The 27,072-nt window shown below is 42.7% G+C and overlaps 2 protein-coding genes across 2 annotated transcripts in view; one reads left to right on the plus strand and one right to left on the minus strand.

Moving 5' to 3' along the window:
• ZFHX3 (zinc finger homeobox 3) overlaps nucleotides 1-19,693 on the minus strand; it is a 678,088-nt gene extending 658,395 nt beyond the window's left edge. Inside the window, exon 1 of the mRNA XM_075101073.1 lies at nucleotides 19,578-19,693. The gene's annotated coding sequence lies outside the window, so the exon portion shown is untranslated. The remainder of the gene's footprint in view (nucleotides 1-19,577) is intronic.
• A 147-nt stretch (nucleotides 19,694-19,840) lies between these two features.
• PSMD7 (proteasome 26S subunit, non-ATPase 7) lies at nucleotides 19,841-26,329 on the plus strand. Its single transcript, XM_075101088.1, has 7 exons — nucleotides 19,841-19,914; nucleotides 20,799-20,890; nucleotides 22,175-22,267; nucleotides 23,134-23,231; nucleotides 23,511-23,591; nucleotides 25,086-25,177; nucleotides 25,844-26,329. Exons 1-7 carry the CDS (start codon nucleotides 19,841-19,843, stop codon nucleotides 26,280-26,282), a joined length of 969 nt encoding a protein of 322 aa, XP_074957189.1. The 3' UTR covers nucleotides 26,283-26,329.
• The last annotated feature ends 743 nt before the right edge of the window (nucleotides 26,330-27,072 follow it).

Raw genomic sequence — 27,072 nt, forward strand, 5'->3', positions numbered from 1 at the left:
CATCCCTGGAGGTATTTAAAAGAAGGGTAGATGTGGTGCTTGAGGATATGGTTTAGTGGTGGGCTTGGCAGTGATGGGTTAGCGGTTGGACTCAATCTTAAGGGTCTTTTCCAACCTTAATGATTCTATGATTCTAGTGACTTGGGAGATGAGACCAACCCACCCCCCCCTCACTCCAGCCCCTCTCAGGCAGCTGCAGAGAGCGAGAAGGGCTCCCCTCAGCCTCCTCTTGTCCAGGCTAAACCCCCCCAGCTCCCCCAGCCACCCCCCAGCACACTTGTGCTCCAGACCCTGCCCCAGCCCCGCTGCCCTTCTCTGGACACGCTCCAGCACCTCAAGGTCCTTCTTGTCCCAAGGGGCCCAAACCTGAGCCCAGCATTTGAGGTGGGACCTCACCAGTGCCAAGCACAGGGCCACACCAGTGCTGACACAAATTTCTGGTTCCATGATGTCACTTCTACAGTCTCTGTTCTGACTACAACCGCACTTTACTGACCTGCCAGTTTGAAGTACTAGTACACCAATTCACCACTTTCCTGCATAAAACAGTGTAAAAATACCAATTTTAAATAAAAAGCCCATTTTGTGATTCACGTATACGAAAGTACAAATCCCAAGTACCTGCTGTGTCAAGTAAATACATAAAGCATTATCAGAAAAGCACAGTGGAAAAATGTGAGTGCCACATAAAGCAGTCTAGAAGAGTAACTTAAAATGACTGATGTGATGCTTGTCTTTTTTTTATGTGCTTTCACCCTTCTTCCACCTACTGCATTCATTTCCGTTTTTAAAAAAATATATATCCCCCTTTGTACACTGCCTTTGTTCGACCCTTTCAGAGGATAGCATAGCATTAATAAAATAGGTAAACAAATATACAGACCAAAACAGAGCATGGCATATATCACTCTTATCCAGTTCCTCCTGAAGGACAAGTTTTGACTGGGTATTTGTGTGGATGGAAAGATTGAATTCTTACATTAATTAGAATTTTGTACTTTCTTTTCCTTTTTATTCTCATAGAAAAAAAAAAAAAAGAGGAATTATTTCCACAGCATGTATCTTAAGAAAAGCTGACTGCGGATCCAACAGAGCACCAGAACGGAGTAAATCCTGGAACACGCATTTCCAAGATTTCGCTATTATTCATACAGAAAGACTTAAAATAGCTAGTAATTTGGACACAAACAAAATTAATCATTGTCCACAGATTTTTGTATCCAATCCTTAAATAAACTTAGCATATAAAATAATATAGTATTATGTGTATTTTATAACAAATGGCGGATTTACAATCAGCTCTGTTTGTTAGGTCCTGTGGAAACCCAGCGTGAGACCCTGCCCTTGACGCCTGCGATGTCAGCGCAGACCAACGCCACGCCAGAGGGACAGAGAGCACCACCCAAGGCACCAGGAGAGGCATGCGGCAAGCCTGCCACCAGCCTCAGGACCTCCACAAGACTGGTCTCCCTCCTTTGGAAAATAAAATAACCCAGCTGAAAACTAGTGGGAAGGCACGTAAAGCATGCAGCATCATACACCTGAAACACCTGACGGCGGCGCGACCTTGCGTGGTGCAGAGCACCCTGCACTGATGCACACGCTCCTCTTGTCCTTCCCCAGTTGCAACACAGCCGTTGCACTCCCGTGACACTGAGGCAAGACACTCCTTTTACTGAAAACAGGCTAATTCAAATTGGACATTCAGCTCAGGCTGTCGGCCACGACAGTACTCATCGCTGAGAAGTTACCCCCCAAAAAACTGGACTCTCCATCCCTGTACATTTGCAGATAGAGATTTGAGTCCCTTTCTGAAAACAGGCACTGATCAAAGACAAATTATCGAGCTCCGCGGTGGTACCACGGCCACAGCTAATGGTTTCTGGGGACAGTAAGAGGAAGAAAATTCTAATGGTTACAAACAACTAAGTGCTTCCCTGGAGAACCAAATTTCATCCTGCCCCTGGAGAGACGACTTCTACGAATTTAAGGCACTCTGTTAAATCAGACTTGCCAGAGTTGGTCGCTAATTTTATGTTCCACAGATACTGACCTCCAGCCTGCTAACAGGGGGTGTCGCTCGCAACATGCTGTGTATTTTCAGATACTAAGTTAATGGGATTTGTTTTTACACATAGAGTGCTCAACAGCGCTAGATGCTTTGAGTCACACAGTCTAGATAATTTTCAATTTAATCTCATGGAGATTCTGACTGAACTCTGCTTCTGACATCTCCATAATTAGAAGTGTTTGACATTACATTTTGACAACATTCTTATTTAGCATTTTTTTCTGCAATTAATGACCTAGACTAAAAAGAATATTTATATGTACACTGCACTATGAAAACCAAGATATTTTTAATATAGTATTCCATTTTAATACTTTATTAAGGTCATGTGGAGCATCTACCTCTTTATATGGATAACTAGAAGCAGAGAGGAATCCATCGTGATAACATGCAAATAAGTATGGTGCATTCATACGAGACCAAACACTGAAGTAATAAAAAGGAAGGAAAACTACACAGCAGGACAGATATTTCTAGCATTAATGTAGCATTTTCACCTGCTGTGCAGACGCAAATTCTGTGTACATGAATTAACACTTGTTCTTATTTGTTTTCTCACCTTCTTTATAGAGCAGAAGCCCTATGTGCATCTTTACTTCCAACTAATATTAAGAAGCATCCATAGCTGCAAAGATTATTTCCATTTCTACCCACATGTGGAAAACGTGGTTGTTATGTACAGTTCCTGAGGGAAATATTTAAAAAGTTATGCCAAAAAAATAAGAAGAAATGTTTGACTCTCAGCCTTTTATCACTAAAATACCTTTAAAAAAACCCCCAATCTTACATCGTCTGAATGCTCGTCCAAATGCCAATAACAAGGACTAAATCAATTTAATAACATAACTTCTACACCTGCTGGTCGAGCAGGAGCTCAGCAGGGAGCTCCTGGACTTTACGTAGGTGGAGACGGGCCTCTGATTTCTTGTCTTAATGTTTTGTATTAACATTCTTTTAAGATTAATACTAGCCTGAAAACAGTCCTGCATGTGCAGTTGGGTTTATTTTCATTATCATTCCTCTCACAAGGTTTAACTAGTCTCTTGTAGATAAGGTTTCTAAAATACATATTTATATTTTCATGGTAGCCAGCAATGTCTTAATGTCAAAGCAAACACCACAAAAGGAGATAGTTCGAGAAAAAAAACAAATCATCATCAACGGATAACAGTGAAAGAGCATTGCCAAACTCATGATTATCACAGCAAACCTAGAACAGGCGATCGAACAACAGATGAGCCTACAAGGATAATTCATTGCCCTGCTCCGCTTAATTGACACCACTCAGGCGACAGAGAGGAGGCAAACCCCGTTCTGTTTGCTCCACCATGAAGTTCCCCTTGGGAGAGGCCAGTTGTCTGTCCCCAGATGGCAATGGGAAGCCAGAGCTCAGCCAGTTGCACCCTGCACTGGGATGGTCCTACGCAGAGAACAGGAGAGCTGCAGCTGCGCCAGTGACCCTAGTGCTCATGCCTTTGCACACACCAATGCATTTGCACTGTGCTGGGAGTATGGATCCTGGGCACAGCTGAGGACCTGCCGACGTTCAAGAAAGCTGTAATGGTTCAGCCGTATACCTTCTTAAAATCATGCTTGAGAGTGAATTTGCTTAACTGTTGTGTTCAGACCAACACCTCTCTTCTCTTTCCTCCTGCTTTGTCACCCCAGTCCAAACTAAAATCATGGTCCCGTTCTTTGATGTGTATGTCCAGCCGCAAGACTAAATACAGGCAGTGTTAGCAAAGCATACCTTTCAATTTTTGCCTTCAGGCATTGTTTCTCCTGACTCACCTTCACAAACAGTGATCACCATGTTTAGATTTATGACTTGGCCATTACCCAAGTCTCCTCTTTCTATTTCTTCCGTCAAATCTAACTTCACTCTCTTCCTGCCTGACATTATCAGGAGGTGACTCTTCCTTTCCATCCAACTAAATATCTTGAGCCTTTGTCACATATCATAACCCCTACAAGCTTCTTCTCTACAGCCTTGATAAATGCGATCTTGCTCAAATTCTACCCATTTTAAAAGTTGCCTTAAGAATAATTTTCTTGACATTTTTTTTAATATGACAAATCCATCTTTGCAGTTCTGCCTGTCCTTACCCTCTTTACTATACAAAACACAGAACTACGCATGTTTATTTTTAAGGTACTTAATCACCATCACTTACAGAGTTACGAGTTTATAAAGGGCCTTGCCTTTACTTTTTGTTCACTGTTGAAACCTATCTTCACTCCATCATAATGTTTGTCAATTCATTTTGAAGTCAGATATTTTCACCTTCTCCTATAATACAGTTGTGGCACAGAAGCATCACAAATATCGGGGTACCTCATCATGCCTCTTCAGACGAACCCTCCTCTGGCATACCGCTTTGTAATAAACCCTCAGAGGACGGCGAGGTGTGCTCAGCTGTTGCTCACAGCCCTGTCAGCACCACCTCCTTCCTGCTCATTCTCTCTGTCCATCATGGCAGATAAGCTGTTCAGGGGAATGACTTTGGTTTATACCCCAACAGCAGTGGGATCTGGATCCCTCCCTAGGGTGTGTGCATCCCAACATGGCGCAGACAGCAAAGAGTAACAATTATGAACCATCAACTGTACTTTGAGCTTCCAGGAAACACCTCATATGGAGGTTACATGCAACCTACAACACACCAAAGGCCCAACCTGGCATATCATTCTCACAGGGAATTTTTCCTGAATTCATGAGGCTCCAACACATGGAATTCAATAAGTTACCCTGTATCATTTTCTATCAGAACGTACATGCATCATACTTCACTCAGCTCAGCAAGTAAAAATCAGAGTGTTTTCAAATCTCTGGTTTTCTTATGAGAAGCAATGACAGAGCAGTCCTGATTGTCTTTGTTCTGCTAATTAGGAGGAAAAAAATCTGGGAACAAGTTTTAGCAGTGAGTGCATTAGTGAACACACAGTACAGTAATACAGTACCACAAGAAACTTCTGTGATAGATAATTCTGTATTTCTGCTTTCTTAAGTCTGACACAAAGCTGGAATAATTAGGATGATAAAGTCTAAGCAGCCCTAGTAAATTCAGCTAAATCTGGTATCAACACAGTTGGAATACTTATTTGCATGTTTAAATTACTCAAGTGACTAATTTTATAATTTTCTTTTCAATTGCTGAATGCCTTACTTTTAAAATTAGTCCCCTGAGAAGCAGAGGCACAGTGCATGGTGCCGTTAAAGTTTAAAACTTGTTATACTTTAGAAGATTATCATAATATTGCATGCATTATTTCTTATTTAATAAAAATTTAATTGTGCATATAATTTGATAATTTAATACCAATAATTTGTTATACAAATCTAGAATGCATTCTTTTTTTCTTGGAAAAAATTATATTTGAGGTTTCTGTGAATAAACTTTCTTATTATTAGAACTCCCAATTTTGACATATTTTGCCTGCAGTCTTCCTAAATGGGACAAAACTCATACCCAGTGAAATCATATCCTTTTATTGTTACTCAAGTGTCCTTAAATCCAGCCTCCCATTCCTGTTTATAGACTAGATAAAGGAGAGAGTCCCACTGGTAAGAACACTGTCACCATAATCCTCATTTCTCCGAGGCTTGTGCAATACATGGATTTCAGAAAAAAAGCAATCTGGCAGGTTTAACTAAACCTGGCTCAATCCTTGTGTGACTGGGGGTTTCATACATCCACCTCCTTGGGACAATAGCAGGTTTGCAACACTGACCTTGTCAGCTCAGTGTACCCTTCAATATACACAGATGGTATATGCAGATTTTAATAACAGACTGCAAATGGCCACTGAAAACATCTTTACAAGCATTTGGGAAATCCCATTTCGTTACATCATTGCCAATTATTGTCTCTGGCAAACTGGTTTGTTGATGTACAAGCTGGTTTTCTATATCCTGGGGGGAAAAAGGTGATCTCGGGAACCTCCTAACGAAAGCAAAACTCACTTGACACGATCACAGGAATGACAAATTAGTTATCTTCTGTAGAAATTATGAGAAAATATTTTTCTCATGTGTTCTACTGGCACATTATTTCCTTCCTGTTTTCTAACTTGGCTCTTTGTGGACCTCAGCAAAATCTCCAAATACAACAAGGACCACTGTTAAACAGTTCTACACCCTCCCTCTCATATCCCCCACAGCAGCCCTTGAGGTTTAACACCCATCTACCCTCCACTAATGATTCCATATTACCAGTGGTGGTGGTGCTTCACATCTGCATGATGCATCCTGAGACCCTAGCCCGACATCACGGCTTCTCTGCACCAGGAGCCGCTAACGCTGCTCAGATAAATTCTGCTCTAGATAGGTAAGAGAGCCCGACAGCAATAGGCTGCATACAAATAAACTGTCAGAACTAGCCTCCCCAACTCCTGCTTCGCTGTACTCTTCTTTAGTTCCCTCATTCTTCATTTCATTTTAGTTTCTATACTTCTGGTTTCCCTAGCCAAATATAACGGCAAGGTTTTCAAAAAGCCTGTTTCTGGTAAATTCGTTTCTGCCCTATTCTTGTAGAGCCCAGGAAGGCATTATCTGAACACAGCAGCAACATAAAAGTTCAAAAGCCCAGATATTTTACAGTGTTGACATTCTTCACTTCAAAAACAAAGCAAGAACAACATCCATTCCTTCCCATAACTGAGCAACACAATTCCAACACCCACGTGCTCGACAGCAAGTCACATTAATGTATTTTATCAAAAAGTTTAATCAAGAGTAATTACTTCACTAAAAGAATACCAAAGGATGCATTTTTCCACTGCAAATAAAAACAAAATCTTCAAGCCCTAATAAATTTCCATCTTCACACAGGTGTTAAAACCATTAAAACACATACAGCTCTAACATTTGCTTTCTCTACTCACAGAGTAAAGGGTTATTTTTCTCACATGAAAACGAACTTTTAATAGAACATAGTTTTCGCAGAACTCTGCTGACTTCCTCATGCAAAGGTCAATAAAGTACACACAGCAATCTTCTAAAGCTTGCTGCTAAGAAAACTGACTTAAATCTGGTAAGCCTATACGCAATCTTAATATAACATACAGATGACCTTACTAAGCTTCTCTACCTTCTATAAATTTCTATTAATTGTATCATTTTATTTAAGTTCCCCATTTGCTGTGGTGTATTAGCATATTAAAATTAACTCTGCAGGCTGTAATCACTTTACCTTAATAAAACAACTTACCAAGGCAAATTTGATAAAATTATAGTACCCCCTTGTGGTGTTACCTTCATACCCCAATAGAACATTTCTTAATATTATATTCTAAAAAAAAATCTTCTCTATCAAGCTCAGTGGATAACTAATTAACCTTTTCTAGAATCCAATATGAGCAAAGGGAAATTAAAAGGACTATCACCAGAATCTGAGAATGGATGAGCTAGAACGACATTTTTCCATAAGCTGAGAAAAGAATCTTTAGTAAAGCCTTATGCATTTTTACATCAACAAACATAGCATGTAACACCTTAATATGAAAACACCATTTGGATAATTGTCTTCACGATGCAATACCAGTAAAGAATGCTTTCCATTAAAAAAACCAAAACCCACCCAAAAACCAATCAGCTTATCAGTTACAAAAGTAATTTAAAGTTCACCATTCAATGGTTATATCTCACCTTGTACAATGCTTTCCCTCACTAAATTTAAATTACTCTGGTGCTTTGATTCCAGAGCCCCCTCTGCAGAACTCTCCAGCCTTCCATTCTCTAATATTTATACACATACATAGGTACACACCTCTTACCTCAATAGGCTTTTATAAAAACAAGGAAACAAACAAGTAACAATAGATTTTCAAAGCAGGACCAAACAAAAGTATAGTTTGTATTGTCTATTCTATTTCGATTACAAAGAGATGTGGGATTTCTTGAGATTAAAACATCCACCTGTCCTAAAAGTACTATCTAAGTCTGTCCTATTTAAATATTATCACCTGTTAAAACCCTGCACAGGCTGACACCTTCAGAAAGCAGAGGTCCCCCCCACCTAATGGCTCCCAACACCCAGGAGGCAGGGTAATACCCTCCCAATACCCAGGAGGCAGGGTAATACCAAAACCATAAAGTCCTTCAGATGCCACGTGCTTTGAATTTTTTTTTATATCTATACAAACAAGATACACTTTTAAAAGACATTATAATGATAATTAGGGTTGTTTTTTTAAAAAAAATAAAGATACGATAACCAACCACCTTCTCTTCATGCTTATATGGTAACAGTTTCAAGCAGTATTTGGCCAGACTCAAGTGAAAAAGCCTATTTTTATTTACCTTAACCTGCTGGCTTACTAACTAATATATCTCTATATGCGTATTGGTGTTCAACCTACACATGAGAAACATGGCAAGGGATACCAAACCACTCAATTGTCCACAGCCTGACACAGATAAGATGGCACAGAAGGTCTTAAGTATCTGAAGACAGTATTCACTGTGTCCAACATGCACTGCTGCTGTTAGCAGCAAACCAGAGTAACTGAGACGTTTAGAAGGGTTAGCAGTGTATTTTCAACAACACGCGTGCATTTCAATCACTCCTTCAACACCACTGACTCAGTCAGTGGGCGATCTCTACCCAGAGGCAAGCTTTCCATGTCATTGTATTTTCTGGAAAAGAAAGGGATGAGCAAGTGAAAGGGAGAAGGCGCTCTATCCCGAAACCTGGATTAGGTTGGTCTCCCCACCAGTCAAGCTGGGCATACGCAGTCCAATTTGGGCTAAGGGGAAGAAGGCATGCAGATGAGGGAATATCTGAGAGGGGTATCCAAGGGGAGAAGCCAGCAGCAGACACTGGGCTGACCAGGGAGCGAGGGGGAGATGCCAGGCATGTACCTGCTGCGGTTACAATGCCCCTCTGCAACACCCAGCAGCGCTTGAACACAAGCCTGGTTCCACAGGGTCAGTTGTACCTACAGGAGAAATTCATCTTTCTAGAGAAGGTATGGAAAAAGAACGTGGCATCTCTGTTATGGATGTTTCATTACAACATAATTAACACAGCACAACATTGAGAACAACAGTAAATCGGGTCTATAAAATGCAGACCTAGACTACACTGGATTTGTAATTGCCTAATATTAAAGCCTTGACACAAAGTAAATACATTTTAAGTTCCTGTTAGTTGTCAAAACAGTTTTGAAAGATTGAAATACAGTACCAATAAAGTCTTCATAAATGCTATCCTAAAATACGTGTTTCTCTGAAAGAAGATAGTTGCCATAGGAGGTTTATTTTTTTCCATATTGTTCCATGTCAGGCTTACAGAGAAGTGGTGTAAAACGGTTTTTGTCTGCTGAGAAAAGGTGTGGTTTTGCATTATCCTCAAGTTGTGACAAATCAGGTATTGGGACCAGTGAGGTGGTAAAATAGCCTATTAAAAACACTGGGGTGTGTGTAAAAGAGGGAGCAACCGTGTCCACGGCCAAGTATGAATCAGTATTTTTCCACCTCTGCTGGTGCCAGCGTCTTTCACAGTGCCCGCTGCTCCCACAGAAGGAAGCCATTTAAAGCAAGTTTGTGCTTCCTCAGTCCAGTGACATAATTTCAACACTCTTTAAACAAGAATGAACTACAGCACTACCACCAACATTTCTAAAACATGCCCACTACAAGAATTCCAAAACCTAACACCCACATAACTAATTTCCCATCTTCTAAGTAAGACTGCTGTAACAGAAATGAAAAAGGATGAAAAAGCAATTTGGTATAAACCATACAACGAAGCAGTAGCAGAACAAGACAGAAACGTGAGCTACATCAACCTTACCATGTTAAAGCCCCTTCAAGGCTAATTTACTGCATCATTCCTGCCATCTTGGCCCTGGTGTCACAAGAACTCAGAGGAATCCAGGTGGTTTACATTCCTTTCACCTTTAAACCCTTGCATTCAAGGGCCTGGGGGACAAGGGACCCGGGTTGTTCCCTACAGCCACAGATCACTGTCAGAGAGAAGACTTCTGCTGTTGAGCTAGGACGGGTCTTCAACTTCTCCACAAGTCTGGTCTTATGACAGACAAGGTGCTTGGAGACAACCACATCAGCTGGACCATGGAGGCCGATGGAGCCATAGGGATGGTTTGGCTATCATGGTGCTTCCATAAGATTTTCCTTGTAGGAGAGTCTTCCACTGAGATCAGTCGCCCAAGCGCCTTGGCAGACAGGCCTTAAACGGGGTTTGAGGGGTACCCCAAGATAGAATAGGAGGGATGTCTTTGGTGGGATTATGTATCACATTTAGGGCAAAAAGCTGTTGACAGAACCATACTAAATTGGGGTAACTCTTTGGGCATCCAGACCAGAAAGTCTTCCCATCAGTACCCATTTTCTATCAAGTGCTGTTTCACTGCTCTAGGAGCCTAAGCGTAGTGCCCTCTAACACCAATTCTGCCATATGGCTTGTGTAACCTCCACAGGACTAGAGACTGACGTTTCTCAGAACTGGATTTTCTGAAATTTTTTCTCCAAGAATGGGTAGTAAGCACTTGGGGTTTTCTCCATAGCTGTGCCCATGAGGGCAACAACGCGTGTTACTCTTCACAACAGTAACTCTGTGCCCTTGCAGTGATTACTGCGACATTTGACAGACCTTTGTCCTGTCTCCTGAATTCAGTATTCCAAGGAAACACCTCGGGTCCCAAACCATACATACAAACCTCGGAGGCATCTCCTTGTAGATCCTGGATAGCCTGTACCATTCTGGTGCCCTGACTACAGGCCAATCGCACAAGCTTCCTCCAGCAGTAGGATGACTCACGTGGTACCTGCTTAGTATCCATGAGTTCAGATGCCCTGCAGAACCTGAACACAAAGGAACGCAGAAGCATCCAAGAGCCTGCTCAGTGGCATTTCACAGCCAGGGAACGTTGCAGGGACAGTCTTTTTGGATAACCTTGCTAACAGCCTAGACACAGCTGTTAATCCCCAGCTATTTTAATCCCATCATCTACCAAGTGCAACACGTTATCTTCCATCATGATAAAGGACACAAAACAATTAACCTCTCCATGACAAACGAAGCTTTACATAGACAAAATTGCATACATTCCTGATATTTGACTGCAGGTGAAGAATGGAAAAGAGAGAGTCTGAAAGATATATACTTAAGGAGATTTTATTCAGGCAAGAGAGGAGCTCCTGCTTAACATACACAAGCCATTAAGAATTTTTTCAACCAAATAGACCTGCATATACAGTACATGTTAATTCTTCTTCTCCCTTTCAGAAGTAATGGCAAAAGTATCCCGACTTCAGGATGGACTGGTTTAATTCTGCTTCAGCACTCAATTCTGCCTTTCATTTTCCTACTGACTTTCAGAAATTCTATGGAAAGACATTGTTGTTAAACAGCAGTGAGTGTTATTCTCACAGCAGTGTACACTAATAATAATTCAGTGTGGTGTCATGGAAGGCTGTGAGCTCTTAGCTGAATTTATTTGAAAAATAAAGTTTGTTTTTTTTCTCTGAGATCTTTACTTAAGTCAGCATGGAACTCTTGTAAAAGATAACTACCAATAAGTCACAACTATCCAAGGAACAGCATTTTTATTTTATTTTTTTATTCCTTGCTCACCATGACAACATAATAAATGAGCCCTGAGAGACTATATGCAGAGAGAGTATATGCAGAGAAATGCATAACTATTTAAAATTTTGTATTTTATCTTTCATTGTATGGTTCCAGACATAACATTCATGATCTATTTTTAAAGCCCTCTTCAGTGTCTCCAAGTAAAATACTCCAATTTTCAACTGCAATATACAATAATCAGAAATACATCTTAGCTGTGATTCTAGGCAACAGTTTACCAAACTAGTCTTACAGTATTTTTGTGATCCATTAATAATTACTTGCTCCTGTAAAAGAAAAGCAACAAACCAACAGTTTCAACATCTGCTTTTTTCATTTTTGTTTGGAGTTCTGTTGGATGTCTCTGTATTCTTTCATACATGACTAATAGGAAAGATACAAGACTAATAGGAAACATAACTGCAACTTCACTTACGGTTGGTTTCAGTTAACAGATGGTCTTTAAACTATCCAACATAAAAGCATTCATTTTAGAAAAACTGACCCCAAAACTGCTTCATAAAATAAAGTATTATGATTTTTTTTTTCCCCCTCAAAGCTTCAGGATCTTTCAAGACACTATAGTGTAAGAGGCCCCAGGGTTAAAAAAAATAAAGGAAAAAACACCTTATAATTTCTGACCTTAAATATCAAGGACTACAGGTTTTGCAATATACGTATCAGTCGTAACATACCCAGCTATACAAAAAGGCGGGCCTCCTAGGCTACATCACCTTGCTAAATTTCAAGTGCCAACATAAAATTACAGCAAAGAGATCTGCAAAATCCCTGTGCGACAAATGACTGCCACAATAGGTCACCTGAAGCTTTAGTTTTCCATAAGCTAGTGCAGCAGTTATGGTAGGGTCTTTTGGCTGTTGTAATAGCTGCTTCCTTCTGGATAAGTAACTACCGCAAGTCAGCCACAAAGAAACATCTTTAATTTCTCAGCAGTATGATTTCAGGGCATACGAACTAGGTGATGACAGTACGGGTCCTACTTCCAAACTAGTTAATGTAGAAAACTGTGAATGAAAAAGTGTTTGTCCCACACACACCTTGTACAGTCAAAGAGTGTTTACTTCGGATCGATAAATAGGCTTGGAAAGACCTGTGTTGTTCCACATTTCTTATTCTGACAATGCCACTGTACATTTGCCCTGTTCTAACACTCATCACAAACCTGCTGCTGACCACGGCCAAAGAAATCATGGCAGACCAGATACACCTTTGGTCCTTTTGTTCAGTGTTTTTGTTCATAAGACACCACACTCAAGAGCTACGTGATAACTTTGCTACGAGTGCAATCTGCTTACAGCATGGCTTTTCTTAAAGGTCTGTCTACAAAAGAAATGAAGAATAAAACCAAAGAAACAGCTATTGTCCAAAACGCCTTCCAAGCCCATCCATCACAGCTTGCATAACTTGGGGACAAACGGGTACTGCCGCAGCACTGCTGTTATATGCGCACTGTGGCGTGGCGCTGATTTAAATATGAACAAGGTTTAATGCCTCTGACCTTTTCCAGACTCACTCTTCCATATGTTATGGCAGCAACCCAACTGAAGCCAAAACATCAAGAGCAACTTCACAAAAAGTTTTGGGTTAACAATTAAAGACAATTATATTGGAAAGTACTTTTTGCAAGTCTGTTCTCCTAATTTTATTGCAAAGGTGCCGGTGCAACAACACTGGACAGCTGAGCATAACCAGACTTCACACAGTTTTCAGCATCTGACTGGTAAAAGCAGCAATGCATCTCTTTCCCAGGAAGAGGCTGTAGGTGGCAGCATTTTTATATGGAAAAAACTAGAAATCACTTTTTTTAATATTCAGTTTAGAGTCAGATTCTGAGCCCCCAGCTCACATGCAAGGATGTTTACTCCTGCAATTAGTTCCTCCCACACAGCTATGTCTGTTAATGACATGCCCATACAGGCCATCAATAGTTTTGTCTAGACAAGAAGCTAAATTCAAAGAGTCACTCAAATACAACTTAAGAAACAGATTAAGCAACTGAAGCTTGCAAAATAGCACTATACCCTAGTAACTTGCCTTTTTATATTGCTTCCTAACCAGAATTCTTTCAGCTTTGCAGAGGTATATGATCACGGGGGGGGGGGGGGAGGGGGACACACGACACGACACGGACAGACACTACACCACATCTACCACCAAAAAAAACAAACACCCAAACACTCTAGTTTTAAAAGTACTATTTTAAAAAGAAAAAAATCATACAAGAATCAGCACTGGAGAAGTTAACAAATAAACCAAAGTTGAAAGTAAGTTAAGTTTCTTTCAGTCTGTTTTTCCAGATGCATCATCAGCATCTGCATGTTAGCAATTTTTCATTATTTATAAATGTATTACAGGAACACAGCCAAACTACAAGCCAAGAGGTCCAACACACACATTTTTAAAAATAGGGAATGTGTCTTGGTTATAGAACAAAAGAACTCATTTTATCACTTGGCTTTACCGCTTGAGAAAATGGCTCCTGGTGTGCTGAACTCCATGATAAATGTGCCCCCTCTAGATCTTTATTGCCCTTGTAAATCAAAGGACTGACAGCAGTTAATAAGAAAGCTTTTGAGTGGTTTTGAAGTTTTGCTTTGTACAAATAAAATCTCATATTAAGGAATTTGCTAGTCCTCAAGGTGTGGAAAAATGAGTATGACTAGAACCTGTTGTGCTTTCTTTTTTTAACTGTTTGTTTCCACTATTTTCAAAAAATAATTTTGTAGCAAGGGTACCAGAACAAAATAAGCAAATGACTCCGCACTGAAACGTAAGAATTAGAGTCAGTCACTCAACTATTAAAAAAATTAAATTTTTTTCTGGTATTTCTATACCCCGTGATGTCTGGGCAGGGCAACAAAATCAGAAGTGCACCATACAAAACATGAAAGATTTTTCCACAATTTTACATGAGGTGTTGACACCACTTCTACAAACTATTTTTAACTAACAAAAGTGACAATTCTACATCCAAAAATTATCAGTCGAAACTCCACTGCGATACTGTTGTAAGGAGAATAGGATTATTTGAGTCACCCACAGGTATGGACAAAAGTGCTTAAATCCATTGGCAAAAACTATAGCAATATTCACAGATGGCCAAATTATGGTAAGTAGCATGAGTTCTACTTATGCGTGTACCTTTTCGTCAAGCAACAGTACACTAAAGGGAAACAAAGAAATAAATTACTACAACACAAATATTTAAAGATCATATCATAAAGTGAACAGATCAATTTATAATTACAGATTTATAAGCTTGCTTTAGAGATTACATTCTAGAACAGACAACTTGGAAAAGCTGGTTATTTGGAGGCCTTCAGAAGCAAACTGCAGTTTGGATAAGGACACTCTTTACGGCATCATGCATTGAGTATACAGCATCAGCATTTCACTGAATTACAGTTTAACCAAAACAAATTAGAGTTAATGTTGTGGTGGCTTTCTGGTTTGCTTCCACAGCTTGCATTATCCTTGTTCGATTCCAGGCAGCATCATTCCTTCTAAAACAGTTTATGGCACACCGTGGCCGAGGAAATCTTAACAGGAAACTACAGTTATTTGGACAAAGCTAAACATATTTATAGGGAAATAAATACATTTCCTGTTCAAACTGTTAGCACAAAGGTATTATGCGACAAACTATCAACAGGTCTAAAGAAAACCTAGCTTCTCTTGACTGGATTTTTAAACAGATTTTAGAAGGCATCTCAACGAAAATACATGTTAGCAGACATTGTCTCTAACTCTTCAGTTCCCCCCACCCCAATCTAGGAAAAATAAAGTAGGATTTTTCTTTTAAAAAAAAAGACAACCAGTATTAGAGCAGAACATTAGTAAGCATCATTTAGGATTAGTGTCCAAAGTATCAGGCATCAATATTTCCCGCAGCATGGATCTTTTGTAGCCAAAGTCCCAAGGATGTAACTTATCACTAGCAGACACTGGAAAGCTACAGAGAAAAAGCAAATCAGACGGAAGTGTTACTGCCTTCTGCATGATTTACCCTCCTCCCTACACGCCAAGCCTGCCCTGCCCACAGCCCACCATCTGCTTGCTTATGCAATCTTCCTTCGTGCACTCAGCCCTTTAGGTGGGTAGAGAGCCCTCTTCATCTGGGAGAGACTCAGTGACATGGATAATCAAACCTTTCTTCCCAAGGAGAGGCTACTGATTACCAAACAGCAGCTCCTTCTCCAACAAGGTGGAAAAATACACATCAAGTGCTATACACAAAGCAGGCTGCAAGTCTGGAGGGTGTAGCCTACCGCACAGCCATGCAAGGCTCAGTTCACAGCCTCGATGACCTGAGGCTGTTACTGTGGCATGCTGGCATTTTCATTTAAAGCACTGTTGTTTCTAACTCTCATCACTGGAAAGGGCACCTAGAAATACAAACTGAATGCATTCAGTAAATGTATGCCTTCCCTGGTCGGTAGATGATCAGACTCTTCTGTGATTCTGCCAAAAGAATTACCTCCATTTATTTTTCCCCTATTACAAATTTCCATCACTGCCCTCCCAATACTGACAGATTAAAAGAAGGCAAGAGATAAGGCCACTAAAAGTGTCCCTCAGCTACGATATTGTGGTTTTGTAGGGCAGCATTAGTTAAATTAGAAAACAGCTGGCAAGCAGAGACTCCATAAAGCCATGCTTGATGGCTGCCCAGAGAACATGTCACCAATCTAATAAGGATCTAGGCCCAAACACAAGACGGGGAGTTTCACAGAAATAAAAACCGAGTTTCTGAAAATCTAATTACATCACAGTTTACAGATAAATACTAATTCCTGGTGGAAGGTCCAACATTCCTGAAGTAGAAGTGTGATCCCCAGGGCTGGAAAAGAGGTCAGAACATGGCAAAAGATGTAGAAACTACACAGAATCTGGGTACCAACAGTTTTCTTCCTGCTGCTTCACAGCAGCTGACAGTGGCGGATCTTGGTTTAGAAAAGCCTACAGAGCTGCCTTCTGTGCCACCAGTAAGCGTAACCTTGCACTTGAGTTTGTAACACCTAACAAATCAAAAGGAAGAGAATAATGGGAAAAAGTGCATTCAGAATTAAGTTACAGGTGGCACCATTCAAGACGGTGTTCACTTCCTGCAAATGAACTGCAGTTGTAACTGTCACTGAGGGAGCAGGACAGCCAGCTCAGACATAGCAGCCGTCCATCTCCACAGACGGCGTGATGTTCCTTTGCTGCTGACTTCCCCCTTGAGATTATCAAGGTGAGCATTAAAGGAAGACTAGAGGTTGGTTTAACATTTATAATTAATTTGATTTTAAGCTACTTTATGATTATTTATTCTCATTTATCAATCCAGAAATTATTCTTAAACCTCTGAAAACAGTTACATCTAAGTTTTGGGTTTTGTGGGGCTTTTGGGGTTTGTTTCTTTTTTTAAACTAAAACAAAGCCCAACAATTAATGATGGAATCACTTGTTCCGTTTAAAGAACAAAATGCAGCTCCTGCCCTCCCCACTTCAGGTCAGTTGCCAGGTGCTCACATACTGCAGAACCTCTCCGAACTTCAAGTTTCAGCTCAGCAATCACAAGCCAAATCATATACAAGTATTGATGTTTGCCACTCTACAGTTTAAATTACATCAAGCATCAATGCAATCAACTCATTAGCTGTTTTTTATTGAGCACCAACATTCATTACTTACTTTTCAATTCTTTGATTAAGCAACATATTGCCTGTATTCCCAGTCTGCATCTACCAGCTGATTAGCTCAATAATACTGATAATCTTCTCAAGTTAAAAGAGCTGGGAAGGGAAGTAACTGAAATCCCTATGAGCAGACTCAATTTACTCCTTTTGTGTATAACATCGATATGCTAAAGTACTAGCAATACAATCCAGCAAATGAAATTTCAAATGTGTTAAGTTAGAGAGTAATTTCAACAAAAAGTCACAGCAGGTCATTAAAATGCCCCTTAATTGTCTCTGGATCATACTCTGTTATCCTTCAACAACCTTCCTGGCATGCTGAGATTTTAAATCTCTTCTGACCGATGTAAGAACCAAGAAGAGAATTGAAGTGTGATTGTCACACACGGAGTCTGAATGCCAAAGGTCAAAACAGCTTACTGGTATGCTGGCCCACTGCTCCAAATTTTATATCTTTTCTGTCCCTCGGTTATTGCCTGACATGATTTAACAACTGTAATTCCTTATTTAACGATGTCAAAGGTTTTTAGGAAATTGACTGTATTTCACCAACGATATATTTCTTCTTGATTACAGAGTGGTTAAAATGATTTTAAACCAAGACAGCAAAATAAAGCAGTAATAAAATCAATAAAAGGTGCTTAAAACATTCCTTCTATTAGGTAATGGCATTTAAAATATCCGTAGCTTGTAATGGCACTTAGGATATGCCCAAAAATCAATGAGCTAAATTACTTATTGAACTAGTTAATTTGAACATTGAGTTTTATATGTATATTGATAAAACAAGCTACAAGAACACCGGCTGTATTTTAATTTCACGGTCAGATGTCTCCCTCTGCTGGAAAAAAGCCTCTAAAAACTCGACCAGAATTCTTTTTAAAGGCAGCAACACTAAAGGATGTAACATCTAGAAAACTCCACAAGAGGTCTCTAAGTCTCACAGAGTTTGTAAATGACACTGATTTGCTGAAATCTGCTAAAGTGTTAAAAGATTCAAAACAGCAACACAAAACTTTACAGCTTTCAACCAGAAGCCCGCCATTTGGTCAGACCTGAGAAATATGCAAAAAAACAACACATATCGTGGGATAAGTATAGAAAATAAGGGATATCATAATGCTTTAAGATCAGTGAGACTATCCTCAAGAATTTTGCAAATACTTTTCATGTTAATGATTCCTCCATAGGAGATTCAAAAGTAACAGCCTCAGGCTCTTATTTTCTTGCCAGAAGTACAAAAGACAAGCTCTGTGTCTACCAGTTCCTACTCGTGAGGTGCAAATCCCTCCTACAAAGACTAGCCTAAGCACTCATCTAAGGTCACTGTCAGTTTCTCCTTTACCTCGAGGAAAGCTGTACTTCAGAGAGGATAAATATTTACAAAAAGAGAGACTGACGTCTGCTGGGTTTGCCTACAAAACAAAAGAAAGTAGCCAAACATAATCCCATTCAGAAAAAAAAGCAAGCACCAGTGGTAATAAATATTTATGCTTATTCACACAGACTTTTATCACTGCAGTACTGGGAACCTGCACTGAACATTGCTGTAACTGAAGTTACCCGAAGCTCTGGAACCAGAGGCAGGGTGATGGAGTTTTTCCAGCCGAAGCTGCAACAACCGCCTGAGTTGCAGGGACAGACCCAGAAGTTAAGGCAGAGCACACAGCTAAGGCGATCAGGATACCGCCCTGTACGTCCTATTAACGCTTTCACCGTCTATCAACATGAGAAGACAGCACCCCTGCGTTTTTAATCTGCAGTCTAGCGGTAATGGTAAGATTACGACATCATTCTGAGGGCACTCTCTCATTTTTTGAAAGGTCATGGTGATTAGGAGACGTTCCTGACAACTGGAAAAAGGCAAACGCCACATTCATCTCCCACAAGAGCAGCAGAGGGAGCCGGGGTAGGCTGACCAGCCCCCTGAAACCACTGCCCCTGGAAGGAATATGGGGAAAATGCTCTTGTAGGCCATTTAGTCAGCAGATGGCCGAGGGACCCGCTGGCCGGGGCCGGGCGCGGCTCGGCGGGGCTGTTGCCGCCGCCCTCCGCCCTGCCTCCTCAGAGCCCCGCTGAGCGGAACCAGCCCCGCAGCCGCCCCCCCTCAGGTGGGGCGCGCCGAGGGGCAGCTGCGGGGAAGGGAGACCAGCACCCCCGGGAACCCCCCGAGCGAGGGCCACCGGCCCGGCCCGGCCCGCCCCTCACCTCCGGGCGGAGCGACCCGACTTCCCCAAGATGGTGCCGCGCCGCCGACAGCGGAGATGCACCTTCCCAAGATGGCGGCAGCACGTCCGTCCCCCGCGACCTCTCCAAGATGGTGTCCCGCTACCGCCGACCTCTTAAAGATGGCGGCAGCGGCCCCGCCCCGAAGCGGGGCAGGCTGGGAGCGGGGCCGCGCGGCGGGGAGCGGGCCTGGTGCGGGCGGTCGGGCCGGGCTGGCGGTGGAGCAGCGGGGCCGGGCGGGCGCCATGCCGGAGCTGGCGGTGGACCGGGTGGTGGTGCACCCGCTGGTGCTGCTCAGCGTCGTCGATCACTTCAACAGGTGGGGCCGGGCGGCCGCGGCGCCGCGGCGCTGAGTCACGGTCACGGGCCGGGGCCGTGAGGGGACGCGGGGCCGTGAGGGCAGCCGGGGCGCCGGCCTCGGCCGGGGATCGGGGCGGGAGGGACCCCGCGGGGAGCGGCGCGCCAGGCCCGGGCCGGTCGCTCGGTGCCGGGGGCCGCGATCGGCGGGTGGCGGTGGGAGCGCGGCCTGCGGGAGCCGCCGGAGACCCCCGCCCCGCCGCCGCCGTTGTTTTCCTCTCCGGGAGAGGAGCCGGAGGGCGGGGAGCGCCGGGTGCCGTGAGGGGTCGTCAGCGCCCTTCCTCGGGCCCGCCCAGGGCTCGGAAACAGCGTCCTGCTCGTTCAAACACGGGTGGGGGAGAAGCGGGGTGTGCTCCTGCAGCCGGCTGAGCGGGGGAGAAGTCGTACCTCTCTAAACACCTAGCCTAATTTGTGCCTCATTTAACCTAATTGCGCCAACTGACAAGCAGTTTTAGTGTTTAAAAAGAAAAAAAATGTTGCAAGGTAAAGTAGCCTGCGATTGTGAAAGCGAATTGTGGATGGCACCGAGCAGTTTAAGAGCTTACTCACTTTTTTGTAGCCCATTGTCCTGCGGAGAGGCTGCAGCGGTGCTTAGTTTGGGTCACGTTCCCCCTCGTTAGCTGCATCAGACCACGCTGGGTTACAAGGTTTGGTTCGGAGGGCACCGAAACCCTTTTCCTAGGTGTGAATTAACAATCGGTAATAAAACAACCGTAACGCTTTTCCTGCCGTTCCAACGCATGTACTGTATAACTTGCAGAAGTGAGACGTAACAACTTGTCCGCTGTTACCGTCTTTCCTGAATCAGGCTTTTTGTCATCGGAACTGACAGTCTTTTCCATTTAGAATAGGAAAAGTTGGAAATCAGAAACGAGTCGTTGGTGTGCTGCTGGGCTCGTGGCAGAAGAAAATACTAGATGTGTCCAACAGTTTTGCAGGTGAGTTTGGGTGTCCTGCCCTTGTTGAAACCTACTGAATTATTTAATAGATGAAATGCATTTGGTTTTTTTTTTAAGCCACTCTGCCTGACCACAGATTCTTCTCGCCATGTACCAGTCAGCCTCTATCAAACAAAAAGTGCTAACTGCTGCCAAACATACAGCCAGTCTTGTGCTGCGTCTTCCCTGTAATACAGTGCAATGTGGAATGTTTTGGGAGCGGATGTAAGCCTCTCTTAAAATGCTGGTGGATATTTTGCTGCAGTGGGCTTGCTGACCTCTGCTGAGTGATCAGTGTCTCAGCACGTCATACGGAAATCACAGCGCTCGTGCCAATGTAGCTGTTACCTACTTGGGTAAAGTTTTAACATATATTTAACTTCTTTCCCTCAGATTTTGTCCAATAAAATACTAGTTCTTTCCTTAAGGATCTTGTTAGTAGTGTTGAAATAGTTTCCTCTTAAATATGTTATAGTAAAAGCTCTTGTTGAACGCATGGCTTTTGCTGACCCATTTGAGTTAGTTAGATCATTTCCTTCCCAGTGGGACTACTCTGTGACAAAGCAAAATTATCTCAGCTTATTTATGGAGTTTGACGGTTTATATGGAGTTCTTCTCCCAAGTGTAGAGTATTTTTGTCCAATTTTTGGAGGAATTTTTTCCATTTGAGTTAAAAAGAGGGGGTTTTGTCATTTTGATAGCCTTTCAACTCTGAAGCCTTTACTGTACCTATAAATGAAAAGAATGAGACCAGTCCTTGTTCTCAGGACTGAGCCTGTGTCCCTGTATACGTGCTGACTGATAAAATGACTAGTAGTTTACTCGAGGGTAAAGAGTCCTTACTTAAAATGCCTCATTTTCTACTAGTGGTCTATAAAAGTGCTGATGACATGCATTCTACACTGAAAACTAATATTTCTCTAAGTAGGCTGCTCTTGATGAACAAGCTATAAAGTCTGCGGGGATGCTCAGTTTCTCAAATGTCAGCGCACACGACTGAGTCACATTTGTGTGCGAGAGGATTTCGCTGTGATGCTTGGTGTTATCCACTGAGGATAACCCTCAGAATGCTTTGCGTTTCACTCCTCGGTTCTAAACTGCTAGAAATTCTGGGAGAACTGACCAGCACTGCAGGATAGCTTCTGCAGCACAGTGTTGCAGAACAGTTGAAACTGATTAAACTCTCCTTCAGCAGCCAAAGATATCATAAAACCCGGTGTTTCTATAAACGTTTTCAGTCTGGAAGTTGGATTCTTAAATATTGGGGGTTCTTTTTGTTCCCAGTACCTTTTGATGAGGATGACAAGGACGATACTGTGTGGTTTCTAGACCATGACTACCTGGAGAACATGTATGGAATGTTTAAGAAGGTCAACGGTAAGCAGAGGTCTTCTTGCAGCCAGGGTTACTCTCCTAGAATCTTTCACAACTCTGGGTATGGGAAACTGAATTCATAGCAAGATAGAAAATAAATTGCTTGCTTCAGAAGCCACTCCATGTTAATCCCTTGTGTGGCTTTGCTTTTGCTGATGGCTTCCGTGGGTTAATTTGTTGAAGTAGTTTGTGTTCTTAACACGTTAATTTATACCTTGTTATTTTTCCCCTCTCCTGACAGCTTTGTGTCTTCAGAATAATTCAGATTTCAAAAATGCCATTATTTCTGAAGAATTTCAAAGCTTTCCCCTCTCTAACCTGTTTTGTACAGGTGTGCCCTGAAATTAGTTTTTTATGAATGTGAACATTACAAACATTTAAGTAATGATTTTAATTGCTCTTCACTGCTGTTTTAACAAGTGTCTTCCCTGCTCAGCTCGAGACTTTAGAGCTGAATGTTCATTCATAACTTAAATTCCCGTGGATTTTCTTAGCGCTGGGAACAATTGTCATTCTCATGGTACTGTTTGCGTTTCTAGAATTTTTGCATTCTTGGATGTCAGAGTTTCAAGCTGTCACATCCTGGTATCTGCAAAATTAATAAATAATACGAAACAGTCCGACTTAGTTAAGGACCTAGGAGTGAAGTTATATACGTGATTGGTAAGCTACAATAAGTAGGTATGATTAGTAAGCTGTCTGTCACTAGCCTGTCTTGCCTACTGTGATTCATTTCCCTCTACTTTACACTCGTCTTCTACAGGCATCAGATTCTCACCCTTGATTTGTTAATTCAGTCTCTGACTAAATCTTTCTGCCGTTGCCTTACTGCGCGATTCTGACTTAGAATCCTCTCTGGTTTTGCTCAGCTAGAGAAAGAATAGTTGGTTGGTACCACACAGGCCCTAAACTGCACAAGAATGACATTGCCATCAATGAACTGATGAAGAGATACTGTCCTAACTCCGTAAGTGTGGTGCTTTTTTCTTTTTTCCTTTCCCAATCTCTTCCTAAACGGGTGACCCAGGCACCCTTGGCCCCCACCTTCGTTCCTGGTGATAACAGCATGGTAAAGACCTGGTAGCTGTAAAATGATTGAGGAGCTCAGATCAGATTCTCAATGCCTGAAGCGAACACCTCTGAGCAGCCAGTGTACCGTTGCTGTGGAGTCAAGAGCTGACTTAGGTATTTTTTTCTAGACCTTGAAGGAAACCTGGTTTTCTGAAACGTTTCCTTTTTCCATAAGGTGTTGGTGATTATTGATGTGAAGCCAAAGGACCTGGGGCTGCCCACAGAAGCTTATATTTCGGTTGAAGAAGTTCACGACGTGAGTGTTTAACATGTCTCTGCCTTTCCCTAGGAGAAGGGTTTCCGTTAAAAGATGGCTGTTAGGGTTGCCTTATTTTCTGAAGGGTGCACATCCCGTGGCACACAGTTGCCCCTTATACAGGGATGTTGCACTCACCAGTGAGGGCCTGTGACTTGCAGCCAAAATCTGCTGAAACCAGAGGTTAAATCCCAGTCGTAAGTGTTTGTAACTAAAGCTTTCATCCACCAATGCTCTTGGAGGAAAAACCCTGCGTTACTGTTTCACCTAAGGAATTCCACAGCTCCAGCTGTCCGTATGATTTAGGTGCTTCTTACCTGCTTCTGTCGTGTCTGTGGCCATGAACAAAGGCACAGATTGGAGGGCTTTTTAAGACGTCACTTTTACATGCCGGCCTGTTTGCAGGGGTGTTCTGAGTAATTGTGTGCTTATTCATTTGTGCACCTGCCAGTGCTGAGTGGGTAGGTCAGGCATGAGCAACACTTACTAATCGCTTGCAGCACTGTGCAGACAAACAACATACAGTAGCAAGTCAGCTTTAGCTTTTAATTGGCAGTTGTTTGATTCAAACTACATTCTGGATATATTTTAAATAGTCTGATCCTTTTGCCTTTCTGAGACCCTCACTGTGGAGGAAAAGCTGCTCCCAGTATTGTAGATCTCTGTCTGCGGGATTTGTTCTTAGTTTTGTGAATTCTCAGTACTCCCGGCGGCGCTTTCTGTTTACAGCTGTATATTGGTCCAGGTAACGGTTTTGAAAGCACATGGGTAAAACTCATTCTCAGAAATTCAGCCTGTGAATCTTTTAAACATCCTCCTTAATATCCAGTGCATAAATTATAATTTTAATGAGATAGCTCTGTGTTAGTTTGGGTTTGTTCTGTGGAACTGCGTATGTGCTTCTAACTGGCTGAGAGCAAATATGAGGGTGGCAGAAGGTATCCCAAAATATAATTAGGTTATATCAGGAAAGAAAGAAAGAATTGTGATATTTAGTGAGACTTTCCATTCTACCCACCAGTACATAGACCAGCAAAACACATTGATTGAAAATTACACAGAGAGCACAAGAAAAAAGAAATTGCTAGTAACTCTGGGCTTGTGACTGTTGGTAACGCTCATTAAATCAAGAAACATCCAATTAGTCTTCCCTCTCTACCTTCTTGTGGACTGGGTATAACTACTTTGCTGGTCTCACTAATACAGTTTCTCATACTCCATGCAAAATTCCATGTTTTTAAAAGGCATTGTGATTCGCTTACAGACCTCTCCCCTTAGCTGTGTACTTCAGTCCCCTGATACTCTGTTTTGCCATCATTTGCCCCATGGCCTCCTCCTGATCCCGTCACGCACACAGGCTGTGACGTTGTGTGAGTTGCCCCGGCCCCGCTGCTGGCGCGCGCCGCCCTGTACCAGCTAGTTTGCACGCGCCTCTGTCCCCGCAGTCTGTGCTCTGCTCGGTCTGACCATCTCCTGTATCCTTGCCCCTCGAAGGACGGCACCCCGACCTCCAAGACGTTCGAGCATGTGACTAGCGAGATCGGAGCAGAGGAGGCCGAGGAAGTTGGTGTCGAACACTTGCTACGGTAAGTGTCTTTAAAATGAAAGCGCTCTTACGAGACTTGCGTAGCCGTGAACGCGACCCATCTGGCATCTCCCTGCGCCAGCTTCCCGGGGAAGTGCGGATCTTGTTAAACGCACTGCTTAAATTCTAAGAGCGTATTCATTTAGCAGTCTCGTGAGGCGTATTCACTCGCTAGTGGAAAGTGTCTGCCCACTGACGAGATGATGAAAACTACATATTTGGTCTATCAAAGCTGCGGAATATTGCGGCGCTTGGCGCTGTCTCCCGCCGCTGCGTACCTCACGGCGCAGGACTGACTGGGAGCGTTGCTGATGGCTCCGTAGCTCTCCAGGCAAGAAGAGAGCAGTTACCCTACACAAACCATGGCGCCTTTGCACCAGTCAGAAATCCTGTTTATTTCTCTCTATCCCTCTAAGCGGGGTTACAGATATTGTTCCAAAGAGAACGTACGCGCAGCACAAGGTACAACGACGGCCTACTTCAGAAATACTCTGTACTGTACATCAGGTTGTTCCCATTCTTTTGTCTTGAAGTGTTCATTTCCGTTGTACTTGAGCTGCGCCTCACACTGCTTTTCTTCTTGAGCTGGAAAGGTCTCTTAAGTGACTGTGCTCACCTCTTAGCTGTAACGTTCTAATGCTGATTCTTCCTGTTGTGGGCGTTTCAGAGATATCAAGGATACCACAGTGGGCACTCTGTCCCAGCGGATCACAAATCAGGTCCATGGCTTGAAGGGACTGAACTCCAAGCTTCTGGACATCAGGAGCTACCTAGAGAAAGTAGCCATGGGCAAACTCCCCATCAACCACCAGATCATCTACCACCTCCAGGACGTCTTCAACCTGCTGCCGGATGTCAACTTGCAAGAGTTTGTCAAGGCCTTTTATCTGAAGACCAACGACCAGATGGTGGTAGTTTATCTGGCTTCTCTCATCCGTTCCGTGGTTGCCCTGCACAACCTCATTAACAACAAGATTGCCAACAGGGATGCAGAGAAGAAAGAAGGACAGGAAAAAGAAGAAAGTAAAAAGGAGAGAAAAGATGAGAAGGAGAAAGACAAGGAGAAGAGTGATGTCAAGAAAGAGGAGAAAAAGGAGAAAAAGTAAAATGTGTAGGTTTTTTTATTTGTAAATTAAAAATCTTGTAAACTAAACCACTTTGCTGCTGGGTTCTTTTCCCTTGTCGAACTGGTCGGTGCTCTGCTTTTCTCTACTTTGGGATCTGCTTTTTGTCCTTCTTGTCAGGTGGCTGGACAGAACCTTTCGCACTGGCAGCTGCCGCAGGAAGCCGACAGCTCCGGGAGGGCAGGCCTGGCGCTTCAGGCCGCAGCTCTGGGCAGAGAAGGGGCAAAAGCCAGGGATGATTTTATAATTTTTATTATTTTTTTAGTGCAGGACTCTTCCTTCCCCAGTGCTCCTTCAGGGACTTTTAGCTCAACAGCTGAGAGTTTCTACCACATGCCGCGTTAGCCTTCATTCTAGTTATTTGCCGTGCCGACACTGACTTTCCACTGCGTAAGACCTGTTTTGTTAGCATCAATTCAATTCTGAGCTGAGGAGAAGGTGCTGTGGTCTGGAAGCACCATGGAGTGAATCAGAAGGAGGATGTTGCTACCCCCAGCCGCTTTCTTCCAGCTGTACTTTGTGCTGGGCTAATTTTTTGTTGTTTTCTCTTTTTGCTGGTTTTTCTAGCTGGCCAGTGACAAGATCAGGGTTGGCTGTTTTGTTACCTGACACTATACAAACATAGATAAAAACCCACACTCCTGGCCTGTGTGCTGCTCTGCAGGGCTAGAAATGCAGAGTGGTGAGAAGGTGGGATCCAGCTCTAGTGAGGAGGGAAGGCTGCGTGGTGGGCCCACGGTGAAAAAATCATTTTCTGTAAGACATCAGGGTC

This window comes from Phalacrocorax aristotelis, chromosome 8 (assembly GCF_949628215.1).
Source record: "Phalacrocorax aristotelis chromosome 8, bGulAri2.1, whole genome shotgun sequence".
Taxonomy (NCBI): domain Eukaryota; kingdom Metazoa; phylum Chordata; class Aves; order Suliformes; family Phalacrocoracidae; genus Phalacrocorax; species Phalacrocorax aristotelis.